This window comes from Ursus americanus, chromosome X (genome assembly GCF_024610735.1).
Source record: "Ursus americanus isolate L20-20 chromosome X, mUrsAme1.1.p, whole genome shotgun sequence".
Lineage (NCBI taxonomy): Eukaryota > Metazoa > Chordata > Mammalia > Carnivora > Ursidae > Ursus > Ursus americanus.
Genome location: NC_142164.1, coordinates 105,018,208 through 105,044,095, shown reverse-complemented (window position 1 = coordinate 105,044,095; position 25,888 = coordinate 105,018,208). Strand labels below are relative to the sequence as shown.

Below are 25,888 nucleotides of genomic sequence, written 5' to 3'. Positions count from 1 at the left end.
TTTGACCAGAGGCTGGGCTTATGCTGGCATCAAACTATAGTATTAATCCTGAAATCAAACATAGATTTGTTTTGCTGTTAAGGAAATGATTGTATTTCAAACTGAGAGAATTTCTCATACTTTGTTGACTCTGCCTAAAACCATGAAGTAGAAGCCAAGTTAGCAAATACTCACCTGTGGCCTCTAGCGGAATTTAATGAAGGTAAAGCCTTGAATGCATTTGACACTGTATTTGGGGACAACTTGGGAATAGTCTTCCATGGTTTTGGAGGTAAAAGGGAAGAAACTTAAGTGGTCAACTAATCCAAATTTCTCAGTATCTAGAAGAGATTCTGACACTCATAGCAGTTCTTAGGATTTTTTCCCGCTTATTCACTTAGTATTTACGGATCTCCCAACGATTCTTCTTGATGTTCGCGCCGGTGTGTAGTGCCCTCCGACAGTGAATAAAGCTGACCCCTATAACTAATAGGATATTGTGAAAATGATGGAGTGTGACTTCCGAGGCTGGGTCATAAAAGACATTGTGACCTCTGCCTTGCTGTCTTGGATGGATCATTCTGGGGGGAAGTCAGCAGGGATGTCATGAAGGCACTCAGGAAGCTGGCAGAGAGGTCCCTAGGCAGAGGACCAGAGGCATCCTGCCCATAACCAGTAGCACATGCGCACACTGTCTTTCTTGGAAGCAGATTCTGCAGTCCAGCCAAGCCTTTAGACGATGGCAGCCAAAGCTGGCATCTTGACAGCAACTTCATGAGACACCCTGAGGCAGATCACCCATATAAGATGTTTCTGAATTCTTGAGTTGGAGAAACTGTGAGATAGTAACTGCTTATTGTTCGAAGCCACTATGTTTCAGAATACTTCATTACACAGCAAGAGAGAACTAATAGAGACATCACAACTAGCTAGATAACTGACTTTGCTGCTAGGTTGTATACTGTAATATACTGCGGTAGTTAAGAGTGTGGGCTTTGATTTTGAATCCTGGCTTGGCCACTAATAACTTGCAACCTTGAGCAAGTGCCTTAACATCTTTAAGGTTTGGTATAATGATCTGTAAAGTGCAGATAATAGTAGTGACTGTCCTGTAGAGTTGTCTTGAAGATGGAAGGAGTATGTACAGTAAGTGAAAGAGAGACTGGTTTTTAGTAGGTATTCAATAAATCTTAGCTATTAAGTGTCCTTGCTTTCGAGGAGTTGGGAGAGACAGAAAGCTGACCAGTCATTTATAAGACACGGTGAGTGTGCAGCAGAAGGGTGTGCAATGCATCATGGGAGCCACAGAGGAGGGGTAACTGATCTGGGGGAGTCAAGATCGGCTTCACAATGACAGTGACGTTTGAGTAGCTACTGAAAGGAAAAAGACATTTTCTAGGCCAATCGGGGAGGTTGGGCCCTGCAGGAAGGAGGGCAGCTGGTGCAAAGGTGATGGACAGCAGAGCCTGGCAAAGAAGGTCCCCAGGATGGAGAGATGGGGCACAGGCTGCGTGTGGGGGACATGACATGTGGAAGAGGTGGGCGAGGGCCCAGTAAGCCACACTGAGAAACAGGCTATGGGGAGCTAGGCTAGTTTTCTTTGGGAGGCAAGAAATTTTAAGTTTTGCTTCCTTCGTCTTAAAGCTTGTGGCATCCCCTGGAGAGGGAGAAGAGTGAGGTCACTTAGACCAGTTAGGATTTTGGCAGATGGTTGAAGAGAAGGATGGAGAGGGTCTAAATTTAGGCAGTGACAGTGATTGGAGTAAGGAGTGGCTAAGTTAAATCCCGAAAGTTGGCTCTTAAGTAAGCATGTAGTGGGAATACAGGTGCCAGTTTTCTAGCTTGTCTGGCGATGCTGAAAAGAACTCCCATAAAATGGAGATTCTCCTTGTTCTCTGCAGCTGCTCCTCACTGAGAGCTGTTCACAGGCCCGGCCTTGTGACAGTTACTTTAACATGTTATCGCTCATCTTTGTAGTAGCTCTATAATCTCAGCCTGGTGGGCCCATTTTACAGAAGAGGAAATTGAGGCTCAGGCAGGCCGAGTCACTTACCAGAGACCACACAACTAGTAAATGGCAGGGTTGGGAGTATAACCCAGCTTCTCTGACTGCATGTTCTTAATCTTCACCCTATGCTATTTGTTACTGCATAAGAAAAGCGAGAATTACATGAAATGAGACATGTGAATGCACTCTGAAAAGGTGTAGGGCATAATATATGTTAGAGTGTCTATCATCATTATGTCATACCTTCACCCATGTGGTGGGAAGATTGTTTCCATCTGGTATGGAAGTAAGACCCTACAGGATGTGGGGACACCTAGGAGGTGAGGGTAGGAAGGTCAGATGGTTCCCAGGTCCTGCCGATGTCACATCCCAATGGGCTGTGGCCTGGAATAGCAGTTTATTACTGGTGCCTCGAAGACAGCTGCTCTCTGCAGGCCCTTTAGCTGTGCCCATAATCTCCGTGCTTCCTTGGGTTTAGGCAGAGTGGAACAGGTGTTATTTGAGAGATGCCATAAGCTACCTTAAAAAGAATAATTAGACGTACTCTCCAAAAAGGTTTTACTTCATAAAATTTACTATGAGGTTTAAGAAGTTTTGTTAAATGAGCTGAAGTTGTCATAAACAAACCTAGAATAGGTTGCAAAATTGCCAGGTGATGCACTTAGCAAGGTTGTGGGACACCTGCTACAATTATTTTAAGATGTTCTTGCCCTGGTCTAGTCAAGGACTCTGGAGATCCTAACACAGTCTGTTCTCACCACCACCACCCCCCCGCCTGAGGAGGCAGCTAAGAATGACATTCTGGGTACTGCCCCTGGAGGAAAAAGTGCCCTCAGCTGGAAAGCCTTGGAGTCTCATGGCATTCCCATGACTGTGGTGAGTCCCAGGGCCAGTGCCTGGAGGGAGACACATTTGCCACCTGCATCAAACTTCTGAAAACAAACTCGTGGGGCGGGACAGATCCACTTCCAGACACAAGACTGTGCAGCTTCGCTGCAGGACTGGTAGCAGAAAGCATGGCATGATTATCAGGGGCAGTCTGATGAAAGAGGCGGGGGTGAGTGGGACACTCCCTTGGGGTGACCTGGATGTGAGCCAGAGTGAGGCAAGCACTGGGAAGCTGGCACAGAGCCATGGTGATGGGAGATGGGAAGTCAGGGAGAAAGCTCACCAATTTATCTTGGTGGTCACAATCTTACTTGTTGTCCCTTGAAAGAATCAATCATTTTTCACCCTTATTACAAAAGTAGTTAATATTTATTGTAGAAAACATTTATTGTAAAATGTTTAGCTAAGCTAAAAAAATTTTTTCCAGGAAAAATATTTTCTAAGTTTCTATTCTAATTTCAGTTAGTTAACATACAGTGTTATATTTGTTTCAGGTGTACAATATAGTGATTGGACACTTGGCATACATCACCCGGGGCCCATCATGACAAGTGATGAATATATATATATCACCTCTTCTTTATCCTTTCATTAGTCGATGGACATTTGGGCTGTTCCCATAATTTGGCTATTATTGATAATGCTGCTATAAACATTGGAGTGCATGTACCCCTTCAAATCAGTATTTTTGTATCCTTTGGGTAAATACCCAGTAGTGCAGTTGCTGGGTCATAGGGTAGCTCTATTTTTAACTCTTTGAATACCCTCTATACTGTTTTCCACAGTGGCTGCGCCAGTTTGCATTCCCAACAACAGTGCGGGAGGGTTCCTTGTTCTCCACGTCCTCACCAACACTTGTTGTTTCTTGGGCTTTTGATTTTAGCCATTCTGACAGGTGTGAGGTGATACCTCATTGTAGTTTTGATTTGCATTTCCCTGCTGGTCAGTGATGTTGGGCATTTTTTCATGTGTCTGTTGGCCATCTCTGTGTCTTCTTTAGATAAATGGCTCTTCATGTCTTCTGCCCATTTTTTTAATTGAATGATTTGTTTTTTGGGTGTTGTGTAAGTTCTTCTAGACTTTGGATACTAACCCTTTATCATATATGTCTTTTGCAAATAACTTCTCCTATTCCATAGGTTGTCTTTTAGTTTTGTGGATTGTTTCCTTTGCTGTGCAGAAGCTTTTTATTTTGATGTCCCAGTGGTTTATTTTTGCTTTTATATCCCTTGCCTCAGGAAACATATCTAGAAAGAAGTTGCTACAGCTGATGTCAGAGAGGTTACTGCTTGTCTTCTAGGATTTTTATGGTTACAAGTCTTACCTTTAGGTCTTTCATCCATTTTGAATTTATTTTTGTGTGTGGTGTAAGAAAGTGGTCCAGTTTCATTTTTCTGCATGTTGCTGTCTAGTTTTCCCAACACCATTTGTTGAACAGACTGTCCTTTCCCATTGGATATTCTTTCCTGCTTTGTCTAAGGTTAATTACCATATAGTTGTGGATTTGTTTCTGGATTTTCTCTTCTGTTCCATTGGTCTATGTTTCTACTTTTGTGCCAGTAACATATTGTTTTGATGGCCACAGCTTTGTAATATAACTTGAGGTCTGGAATTTGTGATGTCTCCAGTTTTGCTTTTCTTTTTCAAGATTGCTGTGGCTACTCAGGGTCTTTTGTGGTTCCATACAAACTTTAAGATTGTTTGTTCTAGCTCTATGAAAAATGCTGTTGGTATTTTGTTAGGGATTGCATTAAATGTGTCGATGGCTTTGGATAGTATAGACATTTTAACAATATTTGTTCTTCCGTTCCATGAGCATGGAATGTTTTTCCATTTCTTTGTGTCATCTTCAATTTCTTTCATCAGTGTTTTATAGTTTTCAGAATACAGGTCCTCCACCTCTTTGGTTAGGTTTATTTCTAGGTATCTTATTATTTTGGGCGCAGTTGTAAATGGGATTGCTTTCTTTTTTTTTTTTTTAAAGATTTTATTTATTTATTTGATAGAGAGAGACAGCCAGCGAGAGAGGGAACACAAGCAGGGGGAGTGGGAGAGGAAGAAGTAGGCTCCTAGTGGAGGAGCCTGATGTGGGGCTCCATCCCAGAATGCCAGGATCACGCCCTGAGCCGAAGGCAGACGCTTAACGACTGCGCCACCCAGGCGCCCCTGGGATTGCTTTCTTAATTTCTCTTTCTTCTGCTTCATTATTGGCATATTGAAATGCAACAGATTTCTGTACATTGATTTTGTATTCCGCGACTTTAATAAATTCATTTATCAGTTCTAGTAGTTTTTTGGTGGAGTCTTTTGAGTTTCTTATGTGGAGTATCATGTCATCTGCAAACAGTTTAAGTTTTACTTCTCGTTACCAATCTGGATGCCATTTATTTCTTTTTGTTGTCTGATTGCTGTGGCTAAGACTTCCAGTACTATGTCGAAAGAAGTGGTAAGAGTAGACATCCTTGTCTTGTTGCTGATCTTCAGCAAAAAGCTCTCGGTTTCTTACCATCAAGGATGATGTTGGCTGTGGGTTTTTCATAGATGGCCTTAATTATGTTGAGGTGTGTTCTTTCTAAATCTACTTTTGTTGAGGATATTTATCATGAATGGATGTTGTACTTTGTCAAATGTTTTTTCTGCGTCTATTGAAATGATCATATGCTTCTCATCCTTTCTCTTATTGATGTGATGTATCATGTTGATTGATACACAACTATTGAAACACCTTTACAGCCCAGAAATAAGCCCCACTTGATCATGGTGAATGATTTTTTAAGTTTATTGTTGAATTCAGTTTGCTAGTATTTTATTGAGGATTTTTATATCTGGGTTCATCAGGGATATTGGCCTGTAGTTCTCTTTTTTAGTGGTATCTTTACCTGATTTTGGTATCAGGATAATGCTGGCCTCATGGAATGAATTTGGAAGTTTTCCTTCCTTTTCTATTTTTTGAAATAGTTTGAGAAGAACAGTTAATTCTTCTTTAAATGTTTGGTAGAATTTGCCTTTGAAGCCATCTGGTCCTGGACTTTAGTTTGTTGGGAGTTTTGTTTTGTTTTTTTACTCATTCAGTTTCTTTGCTGGTTATCTGTTCAAATTTTCTATTTCTTCCCATTTCAGTTTTGGTAGTTTATATGTTTCTAGGAATTTATCCATTTCTTCTAGGTTGTCCAATTTGTTGGCATACAGCTTTTCATAATATTCTCCAGTGATTGTTTGTATATCTCTGGTGTTGATTGTTATTTCTCCTCTCTCATTTGTGATTTTATTTATTTGAGTTCTTTCTCTTTTTCTCTTGATAAGTCTGGCTAGAGATTTATCAACTTTATTGATTTTTTTCAAAGAACAAGCTCCTGGTTTCATTGAGCTGTTTTATTATTTTTTTAGTTTCTATATTATTTATTTCTGCTCATCTTTATTATTTCCTTCTTTCTGCTGATTTTAGGTTTTGTTTGTTCTTCTTTTTCTACCTCCTTTAGGTGTAAGGTTAGGTTGTTTGAGATTTTCCTTGCTTCTTGAGGTAGGGCTGTATTGCTGTATCTTACCTTTTAGGACCAATTTGCTGCATCCCAAAGGTTTTGGACTATTGTGTTTTCATGTTCCTTTGTTTCCATGTATTTTTTATTTCTTCTTTTATTTCCTGGTTGACCCATTCATTCTTTAGTAGCATGTTGTTTAACCTCCATGTATTTGTGGTCTTTCTAGATTTTTTTCTTGTGGTTGATTTCTAGTTTCATAGTGTTGTGGTAGGAAAAGATGCATGGTGTGACTTGGATCTTCTTGAATTTGTTGAGGCTGGTTTCGTGGGCTAATATGTGATCTATTCTGGAGAGTGTTCTGTGTGCACTTGAAAAGAATGTGTATTCTGATGTTTTAGGGTGGAATGTTCTGAATATATCTGTTAAGTCCATCTGTTCCAGTGCGTCATTCAAAGCCATTGTTTTCTTGTGAATTTTCTGTTTAAATGATCTGTCTGTTGATGTAAGTGGAGTGTTAAAGTCCCCTACTATTATTGTATTATCGATGAATTCCTTTATATTTGTTATTAACTGTTTTATGTATTTAGGTGCTCCTGTGTTGGGTGCATATATACAATAGTTACATCTTCTTGTTGGGTTGTCCCCTTCATTATTATGTAACGTTCTTCTTTGTCTCTTGTTAACAGTCTGTTTTAAAGTCTGTTTTTTTTTAAGATTTTATTTATTTATTTGACAGAGAGAGAGACAGCCAGCGAGAGAGGGAACACAGGCAGGGGGAGTGGGAGAGGAAGAAGCAGGCTCCCAGTAGAGGAGCCTGATGTGGGGCTCGATCCCAGAACGCCAGGATCACACCCTGAGCCGAAGGCAGACGCTTAACGACTGAGCCACCCAGGCGTCCCGAGCTAAAGTCTGTTTTATACAAGTATTGCTCCTCTGGCTTTCTTTTGACATCCATTTGCATGATAGATGTTTCTGCATCCCCTCACTTTCAATCTGCAGGTGTCTTTGGGTCTAAAATTAGTCTCTTGTAGGCAGTGTATAGATGAGATGGGTTTTGTATTTTTTTTTAATTATTCATTGTGACACCCTATTCCTTTCAAGTGGAGCATTTAGTCCATTTATGTTCAAAATGATTATTGATGGTTATGTATTTATTGCCATTTTATTACTTGTTTTGTGGTTGTTTCTGAAGATTTTCTCTGATCCTTTCTTGTCTTTCTCTCACATTTTTTTAAATTTATTTATTCAACAGAGATAGAGACAGCCAGCGAGAGAGGGAACACAAGCAGGGCGAGTGGGAGAGGAAGAAGCACGCTCATAGCGGAAGAGCCTGATGTGGGGCTCGATCCCATAACACCGGGATCACGCCCTGAGCCGAAGGCAGACGCTTAACCGCTGTGCCACCCAGGCGCTCCTTTCTCTCACATTTTTAAGCTAAAAAATTTTGAAGTGTGTGTCATCATTTAAAGATTTTGTTGAATACCTCTCAAACTTATGTTTATCTACACATTTAAAATCGAAACCAGGGGCGCCTGGGTGGCAAAGTCGGTTAAGTGTCTGACACTTGGGTTTCAGCTCAGGTCATGATCTCAGGGTCATGAGATCGAGCCCCACGTTGGGCTCTCTGCTTGGCACAGAGTCTGCTTGAGGTTCTGTCTCCTTCTGCCCCTCCCACTTGTGTTCTCTTTCTGTCTGTGAAATAAATAAATAAATCTTTAAAAAAATTGAAACTAAATATGGACTCATCCAATAATGTTGCTTTCCCCCCAACTGAACATTGTAACATGAATATCGTTTCCATTTATTACATGTAATTCTAAGTTATCATGCATAGTATTCCACCAAATAAAAACACTTTGATTTCTTTAATTTCCTACCAATAGATGCTTAGGCTGTTTGTTTTTCTGTTTAAAAAAAAACTCCGTGGTAAGTTTTGTGTCTGTGTTTTTATGCAAATCTGAGTGTATTTCTTTAGGGTAAATTCCTAGAAGTGGAAGAATTGCTGAGTCAAATGGTATGTCCATTTTAAGGGTTTTAAAATACATCTTACCCGACTTCTCTTGAGAAAAGTGGTACCAGTTTATATTTTCATTAACAATAGATGAGATGGTTTTCTTTTACTGAGTTATATGTTGTAAAGATGCTGTTGGAGGAGATGAAAGAGACCTTTTTTTTTTTTTTGTCGAATTGACATAAGGGAAAATGTTAGTCATATTTTCATTCTTAAGACCATTATCGCAAACCCAGATATGGATCAGTGAACCCAGACAAGCATTGGCTGAACATCTATTATATTCCAAGGCCTGGGCTAAACATCACGGCCTTTAGCGTCAGGTCTGAATACCTCGGACAGCAACTGTGTGTATGAAACGGCCCGTTGGAATAAGAGTAGAATAAGAGATACAGAGCTTTATAGTGGGGGGAAATTAGTGTTTTCTCTAACAGATGTTGAACTGTAGCAGTGGTTCTCAAAGTATTGTCCCTGGGTCATCTTGCATCAGCATCACTTGTGATAAATGAGCATTACCTGGTCCTACCCCTAACCTATGGAATCAAACTCTGGGTGTGGGCCCAGCAATTTATATTTTAAGAAGATTTTAACCAAATGTCTGCTAGATGCTGAAGTTTGAGAACGCCTGAGGTATAAAAATGCAGCATTTGCAATAGAGGTCAGCTTGGTTGGGTAAAGGTAGGGGACTAATTTGTCTTGGTTGCCTGGGACTCTCCTAATTTTAACACTGAAAATTCTGTATCCCAGGAGTTTCCTCAGACTTGGGCAAACAGGGATGGTTGGTCACACTGGTAAAAGAGAGGAGGTTCTCTTTGTTGCATCCTAAAGGTAATTGTGGCAGGAAAAGAACAAAAGGGCCAGAAGAGGAAGTTTCAAGATGGAGGACAGATTTTAGAAGCTGCTTTCTGCTTGTCAGTTCTAGGCTGATAGATACAGTGGCAGGAGGTTACCTGTAGGAAGCCAGCAGATGGCTAAGGCATCTTGCTGAATCCCTTGACATGAGTCACAGCTGTTAGTACTTGATACTTTCTGGAAAGGGGAAGGTTGGCATTCACCAAACTACTGCAAGATGCCAAATTGAAAAAAAAAAGCCACTATTAATCTTAGCAGTGATGACAATGAAATCCCTTTACAGCAGAAAATATAGCCAGAAGTGCTTTGTAATTGCAGCAATTTCCATGTCCCAACTGATGGTCCCCTAGATTCTAGAAGAATGGTATCTGGCTTATCTGATTATGAGAACTAAGCTTGAATAAGATATAACACTCATTCCCTCTTAGAGTGAGCATTCATTCTGGATCTTCCAAAGCAGTTGCAATTAAAACTATTTTTGTCCTTTGTACAATGATAATTTGTTAGCCATGTAAAGTTTCAGTTTAGAAAGTATAGTCTGCAAAATTATAAGAAAAATATCTAATTATATGTTACAAGCACAGTATTGAGGAGTGGCGAAGAGAGGAGAGTGAGACAAGAGGGCTGATTTATGTACATGAGTTAAATATAAGTAGTGCCTTATTTTTCCTAAACCAAGAGTTCTGATATTCTTGACATATTGGAATTACCTGAGGTGCTTTTAAAACATACTTACTTTCAAAGCTCCATCCTAGAGATTATGGCTCAGTAGGTCTGGGCAGGGGCCTTGACATGGCTTTACTTTTTAAAAGCTTCCCAAGGGATTCTGATGTACAGTTGGGATTGAGAATCCTTATCCTGACCTAAACCAGTAGGTCTCAACTGACATGCACCAGAATAACCTGGGGGACCTGCTGAAAACTCTGGACCCCACTCCCAGAGTTCCTGACTCAGCAGGTCTGGGGTGGGGCCCAATAATTTGTATCTCTAATAAGCGTCCAAGTGATGTTGAAGCTGCTGGACCATGACCACTTACCGAGTGCCATTCTCTTAAGCCATTCCTATCTCAAACCTCAACTGATTTCACTGATCATATCTTTTACTCATTAGTGTAGACATGTGTATAGCTACCCCCCCTCCCAAAATACCTCTATGCATCTTTACTGAATTTAAAACATATTTCGATGAAAAAAATACACTTTAGAGAGCTTTGGTATCAGTTCACCTTTTTAGATATTACAATACAGAATTTTTTTGTTACATACCTTTTTCTTCACTAAGTAGTAGGTTCTTTGAGGACATTTGTATGTTCGCAGCTTCGCTGTGTGGCTTGGAACATCATAGGTGCTTAGTAAATGTCAGTGGCGAATGATTATGTGTAGATAAATAGCATCATCATAACCAAACCCATCTCTTCCTGCTAGTATTTATAATGGTATTTAAAGATATTAACATCTCCAAAAAATAGGGCCCTAAAATACATTCATTTAGCGAGCTGTGGAACTAGGAGCTGTTATTGCATAGGACAAGTAAAATAATCAAGTCAGCAGAAGTAACTACAAGTAAATCTCACCAAAAAGTGTAGTAACGTTGCTAAGATGATATGTCAGCAGTAAGTCCCAGAATGTAGATTGATACAAGGATTAGCTCAGGAATATAAGCATACACTTAAGACTTTTGAAAAGAACTGTCATAACATGCACTAGAATGAAGTCATGTTAGTACATCAGTAAATCCATGCAGAAGGCTAAACATCCCATTATTTGACAAAGCTAATAATGCATTGTATTGATACAGTCAGCCCCTTAGCAAAAATATCACAAACACCCATAGTGGGGGGAAAAAACCAGACACAGATACACACTCAGTGGAAAATCCAAGTACATCTCTGGAGAAAGCAGCTATAGCAAGTATGGAAATGGATTGCATTGAAGAGGTCAGTATGTACTTTGACCTGCACATTTTGTGGCCGATTGGATTCCCCTTTAGAATCCTGTCCCCCGCCCCACCCATCCCCATCACCTTCTTTTGAACTGAACTTTATCATTTGGCCCTGGATGTACCTCTTCTGCCCCAGAGGCTGTTAGAGGGATCCTAACTGAAGAAATTCACTAATGCTAGTTTCTTTAAAGAAGTCAAAAGATGGATTGAATTTAAGGGTGAACTGCTCCCAAATTTAGTTCAGTCTGCGTTGTCTTCCATTGTATTAGTATATTTACAAAAGTTTGCTGCAGAGAAAGGGAAGAAGCAGACAGTCTGGGTTTTAAAGCCTGGCAAGTGAAAGTTGGAGACCTCCTATTTTGTTAAATCTGACCAAATATGGAAACAACAGGAAAAGATGGTTGAGTCTGACCACAGTTGTCTTAAAAGAATCACTATTTTCTAAGTGTCAATATAAAAAAAAAATCCCCTAAACTTCCACATAACATAAAACTTTGGAAAGTCGTGCTTTTAAAATATTTGCTATATGATAACTTTCCTGAATCATATGCTTTTATGGGTGTGAAACTTAATGTGGCAGTTACATGAAAGCATGCAAAGAATGTAGGGAAAAAGAATATATTCATCCAATATTGTTAGGACCAAAGGACTCCGACACAAACCAGCATTTTATCTGATTTCTCTTTTCAGCATATGTCACAACCATAGAAAGGGAGCATATCCTACTTTATTCCTTGGCAGTAGGGAGGGCTGAGAGTACACAGGGGTGATGGAACTTGCATGGAACTGGGCAGGGCTTTTCATCTTGTTAACATCTGCATTCTGATTGAGAGTCTATTGGGGAAAAAAGTGCCAATCTCAGAACTATACTAGTTTTGCCATCAATGCAAGAGAATGGAACCAACACAGTTCTTAATCTAGAAGGAAAGGAAACACAACTTGAATAATGGAACATATCTCTGTTCTGGTATTGAGTATGGAAACTTCAGGAAGCAGCACATTGGTAATACCCGTAGTAGTGTGTAATGTTTTTGACTTCGGCTAATGATATATACTCATAATCATAGGTAATGCTTAACTCCAATTATACCTTCAAGTTTCACAAGGCGCATATTCCATTCACTCAGTAGATATTTAGTGAGTGCTTATCACACGCCAGGTAGCGTTCTGGCTCTACAGATAATGCAGTGAAAGCATAGTGAAAATAAAAATCCCTTTTGTTATGGAGCTTGCTTTCTAGTTGGGGGAAAGACAGACAATAATTTATACAGAGTAAATACAATGTAGAGTGTCATAGATGATGGTATTCTGGTGAGATATAAAGCAAGAAAGAGGGTAGGATAATGCCTCTTTCCTTTAAAAAGCACTAGGGAAGGCCTGAATGAGAAGTTGACATTTGAGCAAATACATGAAGCAACCTATGCAGATAATAGTGGAAAGAAAGTTCCAGCATTGGGGGAGAGGAGTGGGGAGAAAGGGAAATTTTTAATTTTGTTCATGTCTCTTCATACAGTATGAATTTTCTATCCCTGAGTATATATTTTTGTTTTCTTGGGTCTGAGCTATGGAATAATGGGCTAATTTTGCTTTTTTCTCTTCATTTGTCTATACTAAAGAACCTAACTAGTGCAATTTTCTGGTAACAAAATGGATACTGAAACCCAAACGTGTCAAGGCATTTAAGTTTTCCTGGGAAGCTGTTCCTACAGTTAAGATACAACTTTGTGATTTCAAAGGTCAAATAGTTGAATCTGCCCGAGTTAATGGCCTACTGAATATGGTCACTTCTTTAGCAATTGTGTCTGTTCTAAACAAAAGCCCTCGAGGTTACTCAGTATTCGCTGATGAGGGAGCTGTGGGGAAACTCCAGCAAAAAAGGAAGGTTTGACTCCAGAAAAAAGCCGAAAGCAGGCCTTAATGGTTTTCCTGGGTGCAGATCTGAAAAAGAGAAATTTGTACTAACAAAAATGAGGTTATTACAACATATAAATAAGAGTATTTTCTTTTGTCAGAATTTTAGTCTTTTGAATTACATAACCACAACTTGTATTTTTGCTTGCAACAGGAATGAAATTTGCTGGTGTTGACAAATGTGAGAGCAAAATGCTATTGTGTAAGCTTAGTGAACTGTAAACAGTTTTTATATAACCTTTAGAAGAATTTTCTATAATATATACACATTTATTTCTAAAAGAGTTAATATTCATTACACAAGTTAATTACCTTTGACTAGTTAAAATTTACAACATTGTATCTATGTTCAAAATCCTTTTAACCAGTCATCACCTCCTAGTCCCCGTTAGCTCCAAGAAGCAGCCACTATGATCCGTTTGATACGTGTTTTACAGACCTTTTCAGTGCATTGCATTCATGTACTACACTGATACGGTACTTATTTAAAAAATAGAAATGGTATTTTTATATCTGTATCTATGCCTTGCTTTATTCCAACAACATGTCTTGGAGATTTTTCCATGCTAGAATATTAAGACCTACCTCTTTCTTTTCATTTGCTACAGAGCAGTCCATAGTATGGTTATGCCATAATTAAGTCATTTTTCTCCTGTTGGACATCTGGTTTGTGGCACACTTTTCTCAATTACAGTGATGCAGCAATGAACATATTTAGCCATGACTCCACAGTACCTGTGAACCAGTGATTGGGCAGTGGCTCCTGAAGTGTGGCTCCTAGACCAGCAGCTTCAGCGTCACAAGGGAACTTGTTAAAGATGCAAATTCTTAGCTTCCTCTCCAGACCATACTAACTCAGAAACTCTGAGGGTGGGGCCCAGCAATCTGTTCCAATAAGCCTTCTAGGTCATTCTGATGCCTGATAAAATTTGAGTATCTCTGGCAGGAATATATATACACATAGATGCCCACATGTATATATACTGTTAGTTCTGCTATAATGCGACATACATGTTCCTAAACATCACCGTGTTATGCAAAATTCTGCAATAGAAGCTACAGGCTTATGGGAAAAATGGGGTTAGGGACACAACAATCAAAAACATTATCAATGACACATGAAAAGAAAAGCCAGGAGCCTAATAAAAATGATAGCACAGGGGTGCCTGGGTGGCTTAGTTGGTTAAGCGTCCGACTCTTGATTTGGGCTCAGGTCAGGATCTCAGGGTCGTGCGATCAAGTCCCGCATCAGGCTCCACACTCAGTGGGGAGTCTCCTGCTCTCCTTCTTCCTCTCCCTCTGCCCCTCCCCCTGCTCGCACCATCGCCTGCTCTTTCTCTCTCTAAAAAGAAAAAATATCTTTGAAAAAATGATAGCACAGTCTTACACATGTTAAATAAGTAAATACATAAATACTGCAATAAATATGACATTTTCCCCTGAAAAGACCTGAAGTTTGCCTGTGGAAGTGGGTGTTGGAGGACTTGCAGCTTGTGAGTTACCATGTCGTGGTTGGAGGAGGGTGACTGAAGTTGGAAGGAAAATTTTAACACCAGGTGTGGGTGGCTGTGGTTTCTAATGCACGTGGTAGACTGAGGTAACTAACTGGTCCATGTTGGGATGTGTGAGTTTTGTATATTCCTGTGTGGCTCAGTTGATTTGATGCATTTTTTGCTTTCACTTAGCTTTCTTGAGGACGAGATTACACATAAACAAACAGGAAATTGGAGTTATGCCCCAGTTTTTTTCCCCAGTATATCAGTCGCCTTAGAGCAAATTTGCCTTTTCAATGTAAGTGTTACAGCAGAACTGACTGTACCTATACATACGTTTATACATATGTTATGCAGAAAAGGACCACATACACGACTGAATGCTGGTTTTTCACTTAATATTTTTTTTCACTTAATATCTTTCAGGTATTTTTTCCATGTCAGCACATAGTTACTCATTTTTTAGAAGTGGCATTTAAAGCATTAAAAGGTGACTCAATTGCTCATCAACATGCTTCCTACACCCTAGCCAGTATTACCTATTACCAAATTGACTAATTTTTGCCAGTCTGACAGTTACATTTCTTTTTCCTTCCTCTCCCTCTATCTCTCCTCTCGTATGTCTGTCTCTGTGTTTGTACGCATCATGTGTCTGTATGTGGTACGTAAGCTATGGGTGCAGGCATGTGTATCTGTGTCCATACACACATTTACATTGTGAGGATGCATCCCATAAATATACTGTTAGGAAAAGGAGCTTTAAAAAAAAAGAGCTTTAAAAGTGTGAAACTGGTAATGCAGTGCTGAGATGGGGGGAAAAAGGAAATAAAATGGATTTGCAAAAAAATCAACCAAACAAGAAGAGCCTATTAAAAAGGGAGACGAGAGAAAATAATTCCCCTTCTGTTTATTTAATTATTTTTTACTTCTACCTTTGCTAAATACAACTTATCCACCCCCTGAGATGAGATGCTGAGTTGACCCTGGTGCACTTTGATCGCTCACTCCGGTTGGGGGACACCTCCAAACCTGCCGCTTACACTGTGAATCCATTCGCTTCAGCAGAGCAGCCCCAAGGGCATCAGATTCTTGCGTGGATCAGGGGAGGGTTCCATGGCCCTGACAGGCTGAGCAGACACAGCTGATCAGAGGCGTGTGATGGCTGTGGCCTGCGAGCATGGGGCCCCTGACTGCGACAGCCCCACAAATGGAGGCGCACGCAGGTGTCAGATGTCTTCCTGTAAAGAGGTTGACAGTGGACATAAATGCTTCCAGCTGGGCACAGTACCAAGTGGGAACGCCGTAATGATTTGATAATTAGATCACATTGGTTCATGATCATTGTTCTTATTCGGAAATATCATTGCTTTTTGATGATCTATTGTGTGAGATGAGACTTTCATATGAACACTGTGATTTGCATATATATATATATATATATATATATATATATATATATATATAATATATATTTGCATCTGTGTCTCCAAGTTAGAATGACTTACTGAAAGTAATCATTGAAAAAGGATGGAATATTGATGTAAAGATGCAAAAAGAAATGTAGGGAAACTTTAAAATTGTGAGGATCAGTATGATATTGCCCCTTCGAAGTCATGTGTTCTCCCCTCTATGAAAGCAGCAGGGAGAGAGGGGACTCCTAGCTGGGTCCGTCTCTGTTTTGCAGTGAGGTTTTTGTACCTTGAAGTCTCAAACCGATATGAAGAAAATATAAAGAATAGGTATATGGAATTAACATTTCACTTCTAAATTAAGAACTTGCTTTCTTGCCCTCACTTCCCTTCCTACTGTCCTAGTATTCTCTCATGGCAGGGGGGTGGGTAGACAGAATGTGGAGAAGGAGAGAGGGAAGAGAAAACATTTTAACTCCTGAAAGAGCTTTCAGTCTCACGGGGGCTAGAGCAGTGGCTGTGGAGCAAGCAAGGACATTGCAGAAGGTGGCGCTCGCTCGCCCTCCCTCTCTCTCTCTTTTCATGTTGTGTCTTCTGTTACTATTCTCTGCATTCCCGATTGTTATGACTTAAGAAAGCAGCTCTCAGGATCAGCCCAGGGTGCGAGATGTAGTGGTGAGTTGCGATACCAAAGCAAAGCATTTCTCCCGCCCACCTGCACAAAGCCAGCTGCTTTATTTGTAAGGCCCAATGCCGGATGAAAATACGGGGGCCCCTGTTCAGAAAGCCAGAAAAAGTGCAGTTAAAGGTGCTCAAGTATGAAGCTTTGTCCTGTCTTCTGTGGTCTCTCTTTCTCTAGACTTGTCAGTTTTTTAATTTGCTATTTATTGTCATTGTAAGTTGTAAGAAAAATAAACATTTTAAGTCATGAGCATAATTTTACGGTTCATCTTGATATTGTGCAATGTCAGTTTTAAATGAATATATAAGAGCTTTTAACTTGTGTGTGGAATCACCAAAATTATACCGTTTGTATTTTGTAGCTTATACTTGCAAAGGTATTTTGTTCTTACCAGGCCAATGGAAACACTGCACAAAACTAACCCGGCGGCTTTTATGTTATTTCTTAATACACGTTAATTCTACTCATACTCTCTACCTCTGGCTTACTGATGAGTAAGGGAGGACTAAAAGGAAAAGGAACTGTGGGTCACCCTGGCTTTCCCCTTCCTTCTATGTAATTTTCAGTGTATGTGGTTAATATAGGAAAGTAACAAAAGTTAGGATATGCTAGGGTTCCTTGGTCGTTCATGTTTCTTAGAATGCCACTGCCTTTTTTTTGGTGATCAAAGCAAATCCCGGTTCCAATGGAAAGGGCCCTCTTGGGGCTGTCAGAAGCCCCATCTACTCAGTCCTAGATGTAACATGCTTACCTTGTACTCACTTTGAGTCTCACTGAATTCCCACCCGTTGTGGGTCTAGTGGAGTTCTGTGTTCTTAGGAAGTATCAAGAATGCTGTGTGCAAATGGGGCACCTGGGGGGGGCGCTCCTTTGCATAGGTTGTGTATCCATGTAGCTGGCCCTCTCTCTATCAGGGAAAGCTGCTGGACAGTCAGAAGCCTCCTGTACACACTGTAGGAAGGAGCCCAGTTCACAGCAGGCTGGGTAATGCCAATAGTGTATTCATGCAAAGTGGTTTCCTTGAAACTAATGTGATGCACTTATTTCAAACTCTTTTGAATTAATATCATTTTAGAAAGAGTTGAATCTCTTAGAGTGCTCCCAGCTCCACGAGGAGGACCTTTCAGATGGACCTTTGAAACTTCCGGGCTAAAGCTTGAACCAAGTACTCATCATCCTATCAGTCTCTGTATCCCTTACAGTTTTGTCTATATTTCTCCCAGGGTTTCCAGCAGGAGAGCTCCAGAAGCCTTTTTTTTGGGGAACAGAATATCCTCGGTAAGTAAATGAGTGAAGAAACCAGTTACTGACAAGTAAGGGAGAACATGCTGCTTTGGCAGAGACTAGAATATAAAGTCACAAAAACAAAAAACAAAGCCGGTGGTTATTCAGTACAAAGAGGGCGTGGAACCTGGTGTGGGTCAGTCCCGCCTTCGTCATTTTAGGTATTTGTCTTCCTATTCTTTTTACCAGGGTGTATGACTGGACAGGAGAGGCAACTATTACACACGGAAATTTTATTTTTTTGCATTTATCCACTTGTGGATTGACTCATAGTATAAATATTTGGACCTTAAAGGATCATTGGAATTTGAGTTGATGGTGATGGGTTGAACACCATGGAAGAAATGGAAGAAATAATGTTAGAAGAGGAAAGGAAAGTGTGTATAGAATAGCAAAGATTTTAGTTCAGCTGGTCCAAGTAGTGTATGAAGGGAAGTAGTGGAAAAGATATCTGGAAAAGAAGTTTGCTATTTGATATTGGAGGGCTCTGAGTGCCAGGCAAGGAGCCTGGACATTAACAAGCAATAGAAAATATTGAAGTTTTTGAACAAGCAAAGATAATCAAATTTGTCTTTAGAAATGTAACCTGGGTAGTGATACAATGGGTCAAAAATTGACAGTCTCTGGAGTTAGAGATATTAAAGGTCATTAATAACAACAGATTGTAGACTTAAGTAATTCAGAATTTACATATATAGTGGGAATTGTGATAATAGTCATTGTTGATAATATCACCACTTTTATTATGTACCTTTGTTTGCTCTGGTGCTTTAATCCACAGAGAATTTAGTCTTGCTTTTAGACGTTTAGTGTCTTGTGTTTTTGGTTTGGATAAATGACAGTTTAAGTATTTTGTAGGTTAAAAACATGTGGGATCACATATAAAAGTAAGAGAAATATGGTAGCAATATTTTGATTTAGACTTCCCCAAAAGCAGACCCTATGACACGGATTCCAGTTCAAGGAGTTCTTATGGGAGGTGACAGCAGAAAACACCAGCAGGGGAGTGGAGACATGAGACAGGGAGGGAAGGAAGCCAATAAATTGTGTTGTGTGGATTTTCTGTGGCTGCCATAATTATCAAAAACATAGTGGCTTAAAACAACATGAATTGATTAGCTTATGGTTCTTTAGGTCAGAAGTCCAACCTGGGTCTCACTGGGTTAAACGCAAGATGTCGGCACAGCTGCATCCTTCTTGGAAGCTCTGGGGAAGAATCTGTTTCTTTGCCTTTTCTAGCTTCTAGAGTTGGCCCACATTCCTCGGCTCATGGCCCCTTCCTCCATCTTCCAAACTAGCAAAGTTGCATTTCTCTGACCACAGATCCATAGTTACATCTCCTTCTGATTCTCCTCTTCTGCCTTCTCCTCCACTTTGAAGGACTCTTGTGATTATATTGGGCGCACCCAGATAATCCAGGATAATCTCCCTGTTTTAAGCTCATCTGATTAGCAACCTTAATTCCCCTTTGCTATGTAACAACATCACATATTCATGGCTTCCTGGCATTAGCATGTGGACATCTTCTTGGGGCCATTATTCTACGTACCACATATGTGTTTCAAAGCCAGTTATCACTGTGAGCAACTGGGGCTCAGTCCTGCTGGGGAGCTGTAGAACATGCTTCAGCGTGATCCCACCTCAGGGGCAAGGTTGCTGGGGTGTTGATCATCCAGCTCACCTTCCCTCATTGATTTGAGTGCTGCCACCTGCTGTATTAACACTCCGGCGTTCCTCAGTCTTAGCCAAGAGGGCTCTGGTAGCCAGAAAAAGTCCTCCGGCAACTAGTTTCAGGTGTTGGCAGTTGGGAGATGTTGGATTGGTATGCTCAAAAATGGTGAGTGCCGAGGGGACCAGGAGCAGGCATTAGTAAAGCTTACTTCAGGGAAGTGCTCCATTAGCATAAATGAGAATTCTTGGTTTGCATTAACCAAATCCCTTACTATCATCCCAGGCCTCAGCTGCATAGTCTTTACTACTGTTCAGATATTTGGAATCGATTTTTTCCCTATTATTCAAATTAAAAACTTACATATATTTCTATAAAAATAAAGATTTAGGATAAATATTCTCTAAGTTTCCTTCAAACTAAAAATGTCCTAGAATTCTTTGATTCTGCTCAGTTCAGCTGAACTTCTGTTATTGTGGTTATATACCTAGAGACTTGGAAATAGTCTGGTTAGGTTTTGAAGTGAATTTATTGGGTCCATGAGGATGATTTTCTGATCTAAAAGTCAAAATGATAGAAACCTAGGAAATAGTATTAGTGTCTATGAGTTCAGCCTTATGCTGAGCCGTATTTGATACTTGAGTGGGAGAAAGATTTGCATTTTTTCCCTAAAGATTCTATGTTCTCACTGAAGCCTTCTATCCTCTATTACGATATCTGCTCAATGAATAATTACCAAGCATCTTTTGGGTAGTTGGCATTGGAAAGATGGGGATGCTGGAGCCGTGGGAATCACAGTCCAGTCAGATGGCTTCCCATACATCTACTTTGGATGGATAGTCTCCAGACCCAGCAAGTGGGTATCTGTTATGTTCATGCTGGTCAGCTTAGTCCTTCCCGGAATGTTGAGTCATGGGGATATCGACAAGCTAAATTGTTTCTAGAGGAAAGAATCAGGATTGTAAGTAGCCTAAGACAACATCCCAAAGTGTGTGTTCCACGAAGTAGTAATAGAGGTAAGTCTATTTTTGTTTTGAAGAATTACAATACTCAGCAGCGTAAGAATTTCTAAGTTCTGTAAGAAAGAAACCTATTTAAATGTGTTTAACCCAGAGTTTCCTAAGCTCCCCCTTTGCCTTTGTTGGGAAATGCTGGTCTAGAATTCATGGCTGAAGAAAAACAATTGAAAGAACTTGAGGACACTCGAAGGGGGACCTTGTATCTTCACATTTTTGAAGGAGAGTTAAGGTGGCAGAAAATGTACGGTATTCTGGGGGGTCAGAGGGTATTCGGCTAGAGACTGTATGAGACCAATAGATAGAAGACGTAGGAAAGAGATTGCGGATCAGTGTTAGGGAGAGCTGTTTTATTTAGAACCACCTGAAGAGGCACTGGTCCCCCTCTATGAGCTCCTGGTTATTAGAAATCCCCAGAGAAGTCCTGTGACTATTGGAATGGGTTTTTGTGGCGGAGGCCCATGGCTCTGCTAAGGAGTTGAAGTAACTCGAAAGCCGCTTTCAAATCAGAGATTTTGAGGAGTTTCTGATTCAAGCACAGAGTAGCCCTTGCTTGATGACAGCGTGAGATCGTGGTAGCTGCAGACAGCAGCCTGGCTGTACTCTTGTTGACAGCAAAAGCCAGTGCACACGTTAAACCCCTGGGGTAGTAAGAACACGAGAGAAACCGAGTAGGTGGAAAAATGGTCATTTTTTCCATATCGTTTTTGGAAGGCTCGATTTTTCTCTGCGGCAGTCCTTGTTTCCGGCCAGCCAGTCCCATTTTAAAAGGCATTTGAGTTTATTTATTTATTTTTATGGCATGCTCATTTAATGCTGTCCATTGATGAAATGGAAGATGGGGCTTCGGCATTATGAAACATTATCGTTGGAAGGCTCAGTCATATAAAATTACTTTTTCTTGTCTCCTGTCCAAAGGATCACAATTATGTGACTGAGAATTGGAACTTACAGTGATTCAGTCATTTTCTGAATTCTTTATTGCCCTTTGCAAATAGGAAGCTCATCGGAGCAGCCCCTCTTGAGGGACATTGATTGCAAAGCAGTTCCTCTAAGCTTCCATTGTTCATCCTTTAAACCTGTCCAGTCACCAGCATTGACCAGGGGTTGTTAGAGGCCTGAGTATTGCGCTCAGGGCTGAGAGGCATGAAGAAACGCAGTGTTACAGGCTGATAGCGATAGCCCCTGCAGCAAAAACTAGCACTATGTGAAATTACACGTTTGTCCCACACTGCCATGGGAGCTCCATGATTGAAATGCATAATTTTACTCTTACTTCCTTAATGAAGGTTTGCAATGATGTAAAAACAGTAGGAAGCGGTTTTTTTCAAATGCAAATTACCTTGCAGGAAAGAAATAACAAAGGAAAGAATTGCCACCGAGGGGAAAAATTAAATCTTACAGCACTTCCTTGGGTATAGTTCAGACAAACAATTAGCATGTTAAGGATCATTATGTCCTGTAATAACATGTTGCTTCAAAATTTTTGTTCTTTCCACTTACGGGTCCTTTCCATTTGCTGGGTGACTTTGATGTCGCTTGTCAGGAGCCAACTGTGAAATATTTTTAGTGTAATTGCAAATCTCAGGAAGAATCCTCATAACAAGGATTTTAAATTGTCTTTAATCCTTATCCACACATTAAATAACTAAAATAAGTTACATGTAGACCTGTCATTTGCGTAAAATGGTAAAGTTAATTAACCAATGAGGTAAATCACTGCTACTTTCTTACTGTGTACTAGTTACAGAGAATTTAGTAGTGACCAACTTGGTAAGGGTTTGGCCTTCATGGAACTTGTAGTTGAGAGAGAAGGTCCCAGACCCACACACACATCCAGAAAGCCTCCTTATGGATTTCTTTATCTGTCATTAATATACTCTGTTTCAGTTCTGTATTGCTACCTAATCAAGCGCTACCAAACAACCACTATTGGCTCACGATTCTGCAATTTCCAAATCTGGTTAAGGCTTCACGATCCTTGCCATTCACTCGTGACCTTGTCTGTCACAGAAGCAAGGGAACGTGACTCCCTTCGAAAGCAGTGATCCCTTTTAATCTCTGCTCTGTTCCTTTTTTATGATTATATTTGGGGAAAAACTTCTAAGTCTAGAGTGATTTTTCAGCAGGTTCTCAGATAAAAAAATAAATGGTATGTTTACTGACAGGATCTTTTCAAACCCTGCTGCTTGTTTGGATGTTCATAGATATAAACTAGCTAGAGCAGATGCAGAATCCTAGAATCCTTAGGGCTGGAAGGGACTTTAGAAACCATCTCTTTCGTATCCCTAATGTCATACAGGGTCGTAGGGACAGTGTTAGAATTTATTTATTTCAGTGAGAAGGGTGTGTTTAGATTTTTTTTATTTTTACAGTTTTGTGTGTGTGGTTAAGCTGTTACTGTGGTTACTAGAAAACAGATTATCTTGGCTTTCATTGAAAAAAAAAACCAAAGGATTATGCTCTGAGATTAATGCTTGTAATTTTCTTCAAATTGTATATTTGTACCGTAGATCTCTGAGTTATGGAGCTATAGGAGTAATTGTTGGACATGAATTTACACATGGATTTGATAATAATGGTAAGTACTGGTTCGTTGTATGAGCTGCTGCTTTTATGATAATGTTGATGATACGGATGTTAATTGTTGCTATTATCTTTGCATAGTGGCATCATCACAGACTGAAGATTATCCAAAGCAGTGTGATTGCTGATTGAAAACTTTCCCCCATGTCTTGCTGTGATAGCTTGCCATAAATAAATAATTGTTCCCGTTGGTGATGGGATAGCATGAAAAAAAGACCTTGTAATTTCAATGAAATTAGCTTTGCATTTAGATCAGGCTTGCTGTAGCTGCCACGATAGTTACAGGAATTGCTTCATAGCTTCTCCCCTTTGTCATTTCTTTATTCACCATCTTGAGATGCTCTCCCGGGAGGTGTGAGCTCTGCTCCCAAGATGATTATACATGCTGCCAAGTTAGTACTCAGCCGGTTAGGACTCTGGAGCTTGGCTGCCTGATCCCTTTATACTATTGCAAGGATTATGCAATGCTTAAGCTCTGTTTTTCTCTATGCTGGCATATATTCAGAATTTTGTTAAAAGGCTATGCTTTCCTAATAAGGTATAATATAGGAGAATATGCTATGTATCCTCATGATATTTAAGCACAAGAGCAGAATATGACATAAACTAGTGAAATTAGCACCCTTTGAGAGTCATCATCATTTTTGATGGGCACTCCTTTCTCCTTTACCTTAAGCATTATTGGAAAGCCACATGAAATCTCTAAAATACATGAATTAGCAGCAAATTACAATCATATACACATCTGCACAATGATTTACAGGCAGATTCAAAGAGCTGGCTGGCACATGGCAACATTGTGTAGAAGGACCTCTTTCATCCATGTCGGTGGTGTCTCCAACATCCTTTCCAGGATGCCTACCCCAGGGCCAGAGACTCTTGGTTCTTCTCCTTCTGGACAATTCTTTCTGTGCTCCCACAAGCCCTTCCTGAATCACATAGAGTTTCTGCTCTTCTGATCTCTCCCCTCCCTTTTAAAAATGTAGCTGCCTTATAGGCATCTCAATCTCCAGAGCTACACTCCTGTCTTTGCATGTTTGCTTTATCTAAAAGGAGCGTCTTCGCTAAGAAACATAACCCAGTAGTGATCTCTTGGTTCTGGGCCTTTCTTCCTGGGAAATTTAAGTACAGTTCTCCCACTGAATCTTTTGGAGGCCTTCTGGAGCCATTCTCAAAGGACATAATCTAATGATGGCAATTTTGCTCTGTAACCAATACTTAGAACAGAGAGTTACATAGTTAACTGCATGCCCAGTAACTATTTAATAATTGGTTGGATAGTGTTTGGAGGACAGTGACTCCGTGCTCTCCCAGGGGGTGGTGGTAGTGGCATCCACCCTTGCCAAAGAGCTTTGGATTATTTCAGTTAACACCTTTGCCTTAGGGACTTTCTTATAAGTCCAATGAAGAGTTCTTTGCCTAATTAAATTTATACCAATAGTAACCTTGAGTATAGACAATAGTGAGATCTACTCAAGCCTTTTTTGAAGGCAGTGTAGACAAAACGAAGAGTGAGCCTGTAGCAAAAACAAAAACAAAAAACAACCCTGTATAATTAATCTTTTTTTTCTATTATGTTTTGGAGATTTCCATTCTTGTTCCAAGTTCTCTTTTTAGAGCAACCTGCCTTGTCGAAGCAGGACAGATGGGCCTTCCATGCACACCGATGGCTGTGGAATGATTCATAACAGAGGTTTCATGTGTCTCTCAGCTCCTAGCAACTTGGAGGAAACACGTTCCTATAGGGCTGAGTCAGGGGCTGTGCCTATGGATCTGGGTGAATGACTCACTGGGCTGTGCCTGTGGATCATTTGGAATTTCACTGGTAGTGATGCTTCAGTTCCTCCCACGGGCTTTGTGAATGAAGCCATTTCATTTCATAATCCAGAGAACATTATGGGTCACATCGGGTGAAAACAAAGAATTCAAGATTGGTTCACGGTGTGCATGCCATAAGTTGATTAATCTTATTTTTAAAATGTTCTTTGTTGCTTGGAAGGAAAGAACTTCCTCAAACCTCTTTCTTAACCCCTCTTTTTAAAAATAGCCTGTGACATTGCAGAGAAGGTGGGACCTGCTCCCAGGAGTGACCCTTGCTACTGGGACTGCTTTTTCAAGGTCTTTCGAATTGAGGGAAAGGGAAAATGAAGAAATTAATTTCCATAAATAGTACAAATTTCTTTTTTAAAGTTCTTATTTAAATTCCAGTTGGTTAACATACAGAGTAATTTTACTTTCTGGCGTACACTATAGTGATTCTACACTTCCATACATCACCTGGGGCTCATCACGACAAATGCCCTCCTTCATCCCCTTCACCTGTTTCACACAATCCCCCACCCCCTCCTCTCTGGTAACCATCAGATTGTTCTCTAGAGTTAAGAGTCTGTTTCTTGGTTTGCCTCTCTCTCTCTTTTTTCCCCCTTTGCTCATTTGTTTTGTTTCTTAAATTCCACATATGAGTGAAATCATATGGTTTTTGTCTTTCTCTGACTGACGTATTTCACTTTGCATTATACTTTGAAGCTCTGTCCCTGTCGTTGCAAATGGCAAGATTTCATTCTTTTTTATGGCTAGTACTCCGCTGTCTCTATATGCACCGCTTTTTCTTTATCCATTCATCTGTCGATGGACATTTGGGCTGTTTCCATAACTTGGCTATTGTAGATAATGCTGCTAT

General features: G+C 40.2%; 1 protein-coding gene across 4 annotated transcripts in view; it reads left to right on the top strand.

The window, feature by feature from the left end:
- PHEX (phosphate regulating endopeptidase X-linked) overlaps positions 1-25,888 on the top strand; it is a 199,530-nt gene that overhangs the window by 156,657 nt on the left and 16,985 nt on the right. For all 4 annotated transcript variants that reach the window (XM_087860390.1, XM_087860389.1, XM_087860387.1 and 1 more), the window contains 2 exons: positions 17,877-17,931; positions 23,136-23,203. In XM_087860390.1, coding sequence (XP_087716516.1) covers positions 17,877-17,931; positions 23,136-23,203 — 123 coding nt within the window. The remainder of the gene's footprint in view (positions 1-17,876; positions 17,932-23,135; positions 23,204-25,888) is intronic.